The following is an 11,329-nucleotide window of genomic DNA, read 5'->3' as shown; positions in this document are numbered from 1 at the left end:
TTTCAAGGAAAAAGTTAAACAGCGTTCCCTCCTCTCTGTAGATGGCATTAGGAGAGCACGGTCAAGAAAGCCAGCACCTAGAACTGGCTGGCCTGCCGAGGTGTCCGCAAGCTTCCGAGCCCCACCCCCACTCGAGGGCCCCTGGTTATCAGCACGTCCCTCCAGCTCCTCAGTTGGTAACATGCAAGCTACACAGGTAGTAAATGCACATGATTTTAAAATTTCAAAAGGTGCAGAGTTCTTCTAGGAGGCAACCACTGTTACCTGATTTCAGTGTAGCCTTGCAGAGAAATTCTTGATGTATGTGTCTTTGTACACATATATGTTTGAAAAAAGTAACCTTTTGAATGGCATGTTTTGTGTGTTTAAGAATTTGCTTCTCTGCACAGATCTCTCTAGAAACAGCGAACACTGGTTGCATTTGGGGAAGGGAATGCTGTATACCCTTGGTGGCTCTTAGTTTGAGGGCCACACATGATGCATTTGTACAGGAAACCCTTTCTCAAGCTATTTTCTTCCTAAACCTCTTACAAATCCCACAAAACCCTAATTACAGTTGTGGAGCCTCTTCCTTACAGCCGTGGCTCTTCGGGGCTGAGAAGGGCACCTCCCTTACCTTGTTGACCTGGGACAGCGGCGTCCTCACGGCCCCCACGGGCAGCCGGCCCCTGCTGCTGTCCTCAAACAGCCGCCCGGGGGAGCGCTCCCTCCGCGTGCTCAGCATCCGGCCGGGGGACTTCTCGCGCTCCAGGGGGCGGCCCGGAGACTTGTCCCTGCGCAGCTCGGTCCGCCCCTCGCGGTAGCGGTGGGGTGTGCTTGGCTCTCGAGGGTGGCTGGGGCCTTCGGGAGGCGCCGGGCTTGAGGCCACGCGCTTGGTGATGTGCTCGTTGTACGTCGGCGGGCCGCGCTTGTTGGGGCTATGACAACAGGAGAGGAAGGTGGGGAGCCGAGCCACCCCCATGCCCATCTCACCACAGGTTATCAGAAACAGACCCCCAGCTGGAGTCCTTCAGGCTTCAAGAGTGAGGACAGAAAGAAGGCAGAGCTAACAGCAAAGAGAAGTCAAGTTACCTAGTCTCAGGGCAGGCTTTTGGCTGAGCACCTGCCATGTCAGGCACTGTGTAAGCTCATCAGATCATCCTAACAGCTCGGCATGCCAGGAACAGGTGACCCTCACAGTACAGACAAGAGGACGGAGATGCAAAGAGGCCAGGACTCCAGTACAGGTCAGTTTGACATCGTAATTTGCATACTCCACCACCCTGACCTAGTAATTTCCAGAGCCTAGAGTTCATAGGAAGTCTTCCTTTAGGGGTTAAGCCTGTACTCATGACTATCAGTTGCCAAATCTGTCCCACTTTTGGCCTCTGTTGGTCACCTCTCTAGGTGGCTTTCCAAGAGCCTTTGTGCCAGAGGTGTAGAAATCAAACCTGATCCAATTAGGAGACAGAGCAGAGCCAATGCAAACAGCAGACCAGGCTCAAGAAACATATGAGCAGTTGAAAGCAGTGGGACCTTTTCTTACGAACGATCTAACCCTCCGCCCAGCCCTGGCCTGCCTTGCAGAGAAATTTTCATGTTTCAAATGAAGATCTCACCAGGTGTGGCCCTTACCACCCCTCTGAAGAAGCAAGATCCAGAAACACAGAACTGACACACAGCCTTCAAAGTCAGTTCCTTCCCACCCTCGAGCAGAAAAGGTACCGGGGCCCTCATTATCTGAGCATAATTAGTGCTGGAAAAAGGCAGCCTACTTAAAATGGGAACACCATTTCACAGAGACTATTACTTGAAGACATATTTGATTGCTTGGGGCTTTATCTTAGAAAAATAAAAGTAGAAATCAGGAAAATATATTTTATCCTAGATATTTTAAAAATCTAAATTACAATTGTAATTACATGGTGAGAATGAACCAAGTATGAATCACATACTGATTTATTATGCTCTAATTTTCTCAAGAAAATTGTATGCTAACATGCTGGGTGACATCCTCCACCAGCAATGTTGGATTTTGTGCCGTGAAATCGTAAAGTCATTTGAATATTTGACAGTGTCACCAGAGACCTCTCTTAACCCTTTGATATTTAAATCTTTCCCTTTGGAAGGGACCAAACTTGATTTTCTTTAATTATTGGCCTAACTCTAGGGAACCTCTTCTGTCAGCGCCCATTACAGAAAGCAATTGAGCAGCAAAGACGCTGACCCAGTTCAGGAGAGGAAACTCTAGAGCAAGCTTGAGGGCCAAATCTAGACAGATGCCTGTTTTTATAAAGTTTCATTGGAGCGTGGCCACGCCCACCTGGCGATGCACTGTGGTTGCTTTCATGGTCTAACAACAGGGACCATATGGCCTGCAAACCCTCCAATACTATCTGGACCTTTAGAGAAAAACAAATTGGTAAACAGAACAGAAATAACTCTAAAGTGATCAGTCAGTCTATTGTAGTTTCATATTTTCTCCCCTATGCAGCTCAAACTGTGGCAACCAGTGCTCAGAAAGCCACACTTTCTTGTGCTGTGTTTGCAGCAGTGAAATTTAGGGTGACTTTTGTTTCAAACATCTTGAAGTCAAGGTTTCTTTTCATCTCTAGCCATGTGGCTTTGTGATATGGAAGACAAAAAAATTCAAGAGAATTATATTAAGCCTATTGTAATGGAAGAGAAATTATAAAATGTGCCCATCATAAAACAAGTGAGAGGGTGCTCACTGCCCAGAGGAAGAAAAGTGGCTCAAGGACGGCCATTTGAGAAGTCGGCTGAGATTAAGGGGATGAAGAACACGCTCGTTACTGCAGGTTGAGCTGGCCATCTTCCATCTCCATATCTGTTAATAACCAATGATCTACCACAGCAGTTTTATGTTTCTTGCATAGAGTTACAATTCCTGCTCTGCTAAAGAGACCAGGGTGGTGTGGCCTGCAGTGAATCAGTCTCCCAGGCTGGCCTTCTACATTCTGGACCTGCCCAAGGCAGTCAGCTGCAAAAAGACGGTTTTATAAGCCAAGAGATAAAGCCTAGCAGCTGGCTTTCCAGAGCAGCAGGAACTGGAACCATTTTCACCACAGAGTAAGTCACTTCTCACAGACACACCACGTCATCTCAAAAGGAAGGTGCCTGAACATCTAACTAGTGAGGCAGTGAAGGGAAAAAAAACCTAGTTACAGTACTTGGGTTTCTTCTTGCAAGACCTAGAGGGTAAATAAAATCTATATGTTTTCAGGAGGGGACTACAGCCCTTTGAGCAGTCATCCCTGAAGCAGAGGCCAAAAGAGTGAGGAACAGCTGACTGTTTAGCACTTCCAGTTTTCCAGCAAGTTCCTGGAATAGAAATCACACTGACAGACATTTCTGACCAAGACTTGTATTTTAACAAAAGAGAGACTCTTCATTAGGACATAGTCTCAGAATATTAAGTTGACAACTTTCTTTTCTAAGCCCTAAGTATTCCACCAAACTGAGTCCCTTGAGGATAAAAACTGTCTTCATTTGTGTATCCCCAACCCTGGGTCTGGCACATGGTAGGGGCCCCACAGAACTGTATAGGGTAAATATGTGGGCTTTGTAAACCAGTCCACAAAAAGTAAAATCCTAGGTCAATTAAATATTCCTTTAGGTTGAGAAAGCTCATCTCCTTTGTAAGCCAATGTCTTAAAATTAATACGTCTCAAATCCACACATGCAACTGAATCTGGCTCCTCGCCCTGGGGGTCAAGACAAAGCCCATCCCCCTTCCACCCACTGCTGGTGGAATAACAGAAGAGTACATCCTCCAGGGAGGAAAACTCAGGGACATCTATCGCAATCACCAACAATTCCTTTTCTAGGAATTCAGCCTCCAGGTAGACTGCAAGCATTCCGAGTGAAGATATACCAAGTCCTTTACTACAGCAACAAACTGGAAACACCCAAACATCCACTGATAAAGGAGCAGTTAAATAAGGTATAGTCATGTGAAGGCATGCTATGCAGGCATTAAAAAGAGAGAGAGAGATTGTGTGCCCACACGAAGTAGCTTCCAAGATACAGATGTGTGCACGGTATGCCGTCACTTGTAAATAAAGAAGGGGATGTGTGCTTGGGGACCAGCAGGGTAAGGACGCCCGAAAACGGGTTTCTCCTTAAAAACAAGCACACTGGTAGCCACTGCAGGGAGCACCTTGGGCTTGGAGCACCCTGGCCTCAGAAAATTATCACTATCTGATCTGTCTCGGTCCTCCTGGGGAAAGACTAGAGTTTAAATACTTAGCTTTATTTCATAATCATAATAATTTGGGGTGACGGGCCCACGGAGAACCTAAGATTCCTTATTAGCATCTCAAGAAGACGTGGCCCCAGCCTTCAAGACAAGGAGAGAAGCAGCTTTCCCAGACTCAATACCAGTAGACTTTCTTGTGTCTCCGAGTCCCCTGGATCCCCAACCATATGTTCTTCACTGAAGCAAAAATCTGATAAGGAACTAACAGGGTAACTTCCTTTGTGTTGAGAGGCTGTGGGTGTCCAGTTCAGCCTGCTTCCATGGAGGGAGCTGACAGCAATCATACACAGAATGAGCATCCTATCTGCACTGTACAAAGAAGGGCCAAGAGCCACATGGGAATCCTCATCCGACGCTGTTACTTTCCTTCTCATTTTCTCTCTCTCCTGCTCTTCCTTCCTTCTCCGGGCTTGTTTTTAATTGACCTGATGCAGGTCTTGCACAACAGAAGTGCTTGATCTCTGGACGGTTACGGAAAAACAAACAGTGGTGACTGTTTCATGTGGCAAATGTCTGAGGCAGTGAAACCGAGCTGGGGAACACGAGAGGCTAGCCAGAACACTCACAAGTCCTCCGGCATGTTCCCAGGGATCTGTAAGGCCACACGAATGAGTAAGCCTGTACCCAGACCCAGAAAGAACTTAGGAGGGCCTCAGTCTCGGCAGCTGACTCTTGAGTGCTGAAGGTGTGCCCCAAACTCCAAGCACACACACCATTTAAGGAAATCCTCTCTATTCATCTGCCTACTACCCTAACCAAGCAGAAACTTCAGTGGCCGCACATAACAAAGAATGCAGACTATATAATTAGTCCCGAGAGTCACTCAACAAATAGCAGTAACACACCCTGGCAGGGGAAGGGGTGTCTGATTTTCAGACTCATCACATGGTATTAATTGAAATGTTTGGTTTTCAACAATAAAGTATAGCTTGTACTCAAGGCCTCATTTCTTCTGGGAAATCCTTCTTAGCCCCCAAGTCCAAGCTGGGAACCCTCCTCTGAGCTTCTGCAGTGCTTTAAACCACCCAAGTATGAACCCCATTCTCCTTGCCTATGCTGTCATTACGTGAGTGCTTGTCTCACCCACTGGGCCTCCTCAGGGAGGGGCAAGATTCCAACTTATTCAGGTCTCCCTGAGCAAGCCCAGTGAGCACAGCACACTATCAGCTAAAGCAATGAATGCATTGCAAACACAGCCCCAGGAAACAGCCGCCAGAGAAAAGGCCAGACATTCCCTTCCACCTTTTCCACGGGGGCACTAAAAATTCTCCTGTTGCTTATAAAGGACTGTCATTTAAATGCTGTTGGTTTCAAAGAAATAAGTGGCTTGGCTTGAAGATGGGGAAACTGCCAACCAGTTCAGCCAGATTTCCTCCTGCTTTGCCCCCTGATGAGGAAGAGGAGAAGGCTGTTACCTGCGGGAGGTGGACGGGCCACGGTGGTGGTCAGTGCCGGTCTCCTTCACCAGGTTTCCTTTACAGCAAATGACCCTTAACTTATCCTGATATGAGGACGCCAGGTAGATGGCTCCTGAGGAGATTGCAGGGCCCAGGTAGCGTGGGTTGGGGATTTCCAAATATGCTCGGGCGGGGGTCCTGTAGAGTTCCAGATGAGAGTTTGCACAGCTGGTTATCTCCACTGTTAGGACCCGGCCCCGACACCCAGCCGCTGAACTTTTCACAGCTGTTCAGTCGCTAAGTCGTGTCCAACTCTGCGACCCCATGGACTGTAGCCCACCAGGCTCCTCTGTCCATCCAGGCCAGAATACTAGAGTGGGTTGCCATGCCCGCCTCCAGGGGATCTTCCCAACCCAGGGATTGAACCCAGGTCTCCTGCACTGCAGGCAGATTCTTTATACCGCCACCAGGGAAGCCCACCAGGATGGAGTGGGTATCGTATCCCTTCTCCAGGGGATCTTCCCAACCCAGGGATCAAACCCACATTTCCTGCATTGGCAGGGAGTTCTTTACCACTGAGCCACCAAGGAAACCCAATTCTTACCCCAGCGAGGAGCGGGCCTGGATCTCAATTACTTCAAGTGAGTTGAAGTGAGTCACAAACAGATAGGGTTCTCTGTAGGCTGCGTGGCCACCACGGAGGAAGAGCATGGGGCAAGGAAGGGTTAAGAGACAGAAAATCAAAACCTGGCTGCAGTGCAACCCTGGACCCAGCAGTCCTACCTCGTGTATCCTACACGTGCACCCACGAGCCTGTATAATGAGGCATGTTTAAGTTTATCCCCTGCCACTGTTGTTGGGGCAGACGCTGGGAGCCCACTCAGGAACATCGTGCGGGATCAGTTATATAAATGACGGTGCAGCTACGGGAGTCTGCAGAGCCGTGAGGATGCACGAAGCAGTGCTCTCTCTGCTGGCGCGGGAAACACCCAAGGTGCACAGTGTGGCGCGCACAGCAGCTTAGAATGCATGTCAACTGTGCTGCCTCACTGGTCCTTTAAAAGGGAGGGGGATGAAGAAAGTTTATGTGCCCGTGTTTGCATAAGGCACTGACTGGAAGGATAAGAAACGCAGAACCAAGTCTTTTTTTCCCTTAGGGGAGTAGGGATGAAGAGATTTGGGAGACAAGTAACATGGGCAAGACTTTCATTGTAACCTTTTAAAACTGCTTAATCAGATAGATTCTCCAAAAAGTTTAATAAAAAATGACTGGGTTCATAGACAATCAAGTATTTCTGGTCCTAATACTGTGTATTTCTCTATCACAGTGTCAGACTCTAGGATATAATGTGATCTGGTTTTGGTCTGAAAGGAAAACAGATTATCACTGTTACTCCTTGTGCTGAACTATTATTTCAGTATTAGTCACACCTCCTACTACTCAGGCCCCCATGGACTCTCTCTGCCTGGAATCCCGGCTAAGCCGGCAGGATGGGGTGGAAGCGAGAAGGCCTGGGCGCCTCTGCTTTTGCACTCGTAGATGCAGCCCTGGTGCGGAGGGTGAGACCTCCAGCCGCTGGCCCCTGCTAAGCCCCCACCTGACAGCCAGTCTAACTGACAGCCACTCTGTGAAGCATTTTGGATGTCCCGGTGCCTCTGCTGACACCACGTGAAGCAAAGCTGTCCAGTCAAGCCCCAGTCTCAGGCAATAATAAGCAGTTGTTCTAAGTCACTAGGTTTTGGAACGTTATGGAGCAACAGATAAATGAAATAGCCTTGAAGGGTATTTTGGCTGTAATGGTATTTCAGAACATTCACATAGTCATCGTGTATGTGTATTTACCCTTGACACAGCAGCTCCACTGTTAGAATTTCTGAGCTGGGGATATTACTTAATCAGTGTGCAAATACCATAAGTTCATCACAGCGTTGTTCACACTTGAGCCTGTTTAGAACTGGTTAAATTGACGGGTGATCAGCTGTGTCGTGAGACGCTATGCAGCCTGGTGACATGATTTAAACAAACTCACAAGGAGTGATCTCCTTTCTGTCACGAGAGGCTGGTGGGTTTGGTTTATGCATCATGCCCCAGGATCTCTGTCCTGGGCACTTACATGGGAGATGCTGCATGTGGCGCCTGGTGTCTAAGGGAGGCCCCAAGCACAGTGCGTAATCCAAAAGGAATTGCACCAGCAGTTCCTACCAGGGACACCAAGTACTAATCCCCACACCCTGCCTCACCTACCAAAGGCCAGAGGTAAGCGACTCCACTTGAGATCATCTGTGCGGCTGCGTCTTCCGTAAGAATCCACGAACACCCCGAATTCTGGAAGGAGGCAGAGTCCAGGGCTTGAGCATGTCCAAAGACGGAGTATCAAGACACACACTGACAGAAGAGTGGGGAAGCCAGCCTGGGGGACGTAGGTCGTAAAAACCCTCAGCTCTGCTGAGCCACATTTCTTGGGATTATTTATTAAAGAAGAGGGTTCGAGTGAGAGTGGAGAGACAGGAAGTGGGTGATGGAGGAAGAGTCAGGGGGAGGAGGGAGAAACAGACCCAGAGATTTAGGGAGAGGAAAGGGGAAAGGAGAAGAGTGAGGGACAAAGAAGGACAGAGCAGACCGGTCTGGAAGAGACTGTGAATGGACCTGGCTACAGCCTAGTGGGGGCGCCCCAAGGGTGCTGATGGAGCAAGACCAATGTCCCCTGTACTCCAGCAGCAGCACCCCCGCCCCGCCGCGAGGCCCCTGTCTGGGGCTGTGGGTGCCCTGAGCACCCCCACCAGCCACCGGTGGACTCACCGTGGAAACAGAGCAGGAACTCCTCCCGCTGCCCCGCGCTGTTCACCTGCATGATGGACACGGGGAAACTGTTGGAGGAGGAGGCAAACACGGCAGGCGCCAAGGAATGGTCGTTCTTATCCAGGAATTCTGTAAAGGCAGGCGAGACGTGGGGCCTCAGGACCAAAGAGGAGCCCGGGGTGGCGGCGGGGCCAGAAACGCGCCAGCAGGGGGTGCGCCCGGGCCCTACCCTCCAGCGTGTACTGCTTCATGTCGATTTCATAGAATTTATTGGTTCCGATGAGGATACTGTAGTTGGTGAAGTGGATACAGCTGCAGGGCTCCGAGGTCTCGATCTCCTAGGACGGGGGGGTGGGGGGCAGCAGAGAGGAGGATGTGAGCGTTGACTTGGAGCAGCTCCTGCTCTCCAACCAGGCCACGTAGGGTTCGCCACCCAACTTTCCCTATGGTCTTCACACCAAGCAAGTCCCTTCACGTTCTTCATAAGGACCCATGGTCCCTTTGCTACCTTTGGGTTCTTTGCAACCACAGACTAAAAAGGTCAAATTGCAACCAAAAAAGTCAAACACCATTTTAAGAAAGAGGGGTAGCGTTCAAAGAGAGCTTTAAAAATACAACATTCTAATCAGAAGGAAAAGCCTGGAGGAATACACCATCAGTGGTGGCTGGAGGAAGTGGTTTTAGTTTCCTTCCTTTTCCAAGCTTCTCAGTTTCTATCTGGAATCTGCATTATGTACTTCATTACTGTCATCATTGCTGTTCTCATCGTCTGAATTATCGGCTTCCTAATTACTTCCACTTGTTTACGGGCCAACCCTAAGGAAAGGCTGCAAAAAACCTAGTTATGTTTTACTCCAGATGGTGGCCAGGAATTATAAATAAAGAACGATTTCTGAGAATTTTCCTGAAGCTAACAGTGCAAACTTTAATCAGCGTTATCCTGACCATTAAGTATTTACTGATCACTAAGTATGAGGAAACTGCATGGCAGGGGAAACATAGTGAGATGGTGGGGAAAGCCAGACTTCAGTTTTGGTCTCAACTTTGTAACCTAGGATCTTGGCCAACCTTAGTCACCTTATCTGAGAAGTGGGGATGGCCATTCCTGCTTCTCACAACTGTTGTGAAAAGTGTGTGAAACAGCCAGCCCAATCTGTTTAGAACAGGTGCTCAATTGAAACACTAACAACAGCCCGCCCCAGATAAGACAGTTTCTCTAACAGGTAGTGACCCTTATACATTCATCCCTCCTTCTACTTTTGAGACCAACCATAAAAGCACCTGCAATACATCAGGCTCACAATGGGTGGAACATTCCTGTCTAGGGACAAGAGATGGCTTTCTCGGGAAGGAAAGCAAACACGGTGATCCAGCAGATGCCTGTCTGCACCCCAGGCAACATCACAACACACTCTGCTCCAAGGAGAACCAGCTCCCCAAACGGGATATCAAAACAGCCAGCGCTGGCTTTTCTAAAGGTAATTACTAGACACTTCTGTGATCTGAGAAAGATTCTGGTAGGGGCCTCCAGGGCTGCTTGCTCCTCAGAGCTTCCTATTTTCTGCCGTTTCAAAAGAGGAGTCTCCTCCATCAGCCACTTTCCTCTCTCCCCTCACAAAGAGCTGAATTTGCAGGGCTGGCTAGAGAGGCTGCTCACGCCCGGGAGGAGGAAAGGCAGGGAGAAAACTGATGGCCACTCTGGAGTGCCCTCCAGGGAGCAGGGCACCCTCTTGTTCCCTCTCTAAGGAGGCCACCCAGGATGAAGGGAACAGACACAGGCACCTTCCCACCAGCTCGCCAGGAAAGCAGGCCCAGCGAGGCCCAGGACTTACTTTCCGAATGCAGTACTTGCTGAGGTTTTCATTGTAGCGGAGAATGACAACTTTGCTGGGCATGGCTGCACAGATGCAGAGCCCGCTCTCAATCTGAAAAGAAGTTGGGGTGGAGGGTGGGAGAAGAGCATCACCAGTGAGTGTACCAGCTCCATGAAAGCTGGTTAGGAGCAGGATCTCTCAAGCTGCCACCATGGACATAAGATCAGGTTGTCCCCCATGGGGAGGGGCCGTGCCGTGCACCACTGGGTGTTCAGGAGCAACCCTGGCTCTGCTCATGTGATGCCAATGGCACCATTACCAATTGTGTTGAAAAGAAGCAACAGAAATTTAACCCAGTTTAAGGACAGGGTTTTCAAGGTCAAACTGTTAAGCAGAGGAGCCACAACAACTCCCAGAAGAGTCGCCAGCTGGGACCCAGAGGACCACTTACCTTGCCAGCAGCAAACAAGTGGCAGCCCTTGACCGCTTCAAAGATGTTGGGCGAGATGTCCGGTTGGGCGGGGAGGTGAGACTGCGCGAGGGACTGCTTCACCTTCTTCACATCCACGAGACACAGGGCCCGCTCCTCTCCTGAGGGGACCGGGGACAGCAGAGCACAATGGCGGGTCTCATTCTAACCTTGAGTAAAAGCTACTCCAGGCCACACAGATGCATGAATTTCCACAAATCCCCATTAACACAGGTTAGGGCCAAGTGTTAGATCTAAAAGGAAAATATCTAGCCTCTTGGTCAAGACTGTGGGAGGAAACAAAAATTCCACAGACAAAAAATCGGAGAATGTGAACTGAACGTTCAAATGTGTTCCCCACCAAAGTCAAGAACGTTTGTGTTGTGAGACAGCGAGGGACTTTTATAATATAAAACAGTGGACATGGGAGTTCCGTGGCAGTCCAGTGGTTAGGACTCTGCACTATGACTGCAGAGACAAAGGTTCAATCCCTGGTCAGGGAACTAAGATCCCACATGCCATGTGACTAAAGGAAAGAAAAAAATATACCATGTGAAACTATTCTGTATGATGTTATAGTGGCAGATATAT

At 49.1% G+C, this 11,329-nt stretch overlaps 1 protein-coding gene across 6 annotated transcripts in view; it reads right to left on the bottom strand.

Moving 5' to 3' along the window:
• Positions 1-11,329, bottom strand: part of CIT (citron rho-interacting serine/threonine kinase) — a 171,882-nt gene that overhangs the window by 2,742 nt on the left and 157,811 nt on the right. For all 6 annotated transcript variants that reach the window (XM_040250781.1, XM_040250783.1, XM_040250782.1 and 3 more), the window contains 8 exons: positions 10,721-10,860; positions 10,288-10,380; positions 8,685-8,793; positions 8,456-8,584; positions 7,901-7,981; positions 6,260-6,338; positions 5,674-5,853; positions 617-917 (listed from right to left, as the gene is read on the bottom strand). In XM_040250781.1, coding sequence (XP_040106715.1) covers positions 617-917; positions 5,674-5,853; positions 6,260-6,338; positions 7,901-7,981; positions 8,456-8,584; positions 8,685-8,793; positions 10,288-10,380; positions 10,721-10,860 — 1,112 coding nt within the window. The remainder of the gene's footprint in view (positions 1-616; positions 918-5,673; positions 5,854-6,259; positions 6,339-7,900; positions 7,982-8,455; positions 8,585-8,684; positions 8,794-10,287; positions 10,381-10,720; positions 10,861-11,329) is intronic.

This window comes from Oryx dammah, unplaced genomic scaffold, assembly GCF_014754425.2.
Source record: "Oryx dammah isolate SB20612 unplaced genomic scaffold, SCBI_Odam_1.1 HiC_scaffold_12, whole genome shotgun sequence".
Taxonomy (NCBI): domain Eukaryota; kingdom Metazoa; phylum Chordata; class Mammalia; order Artiodactyla; family Bovidae; genus Oryx; species Oryx dammah.
Note: the sequence above shows the minus strand (reverse complement) of the source record. Positions and strands in the feature narration are given on the sequence as shown.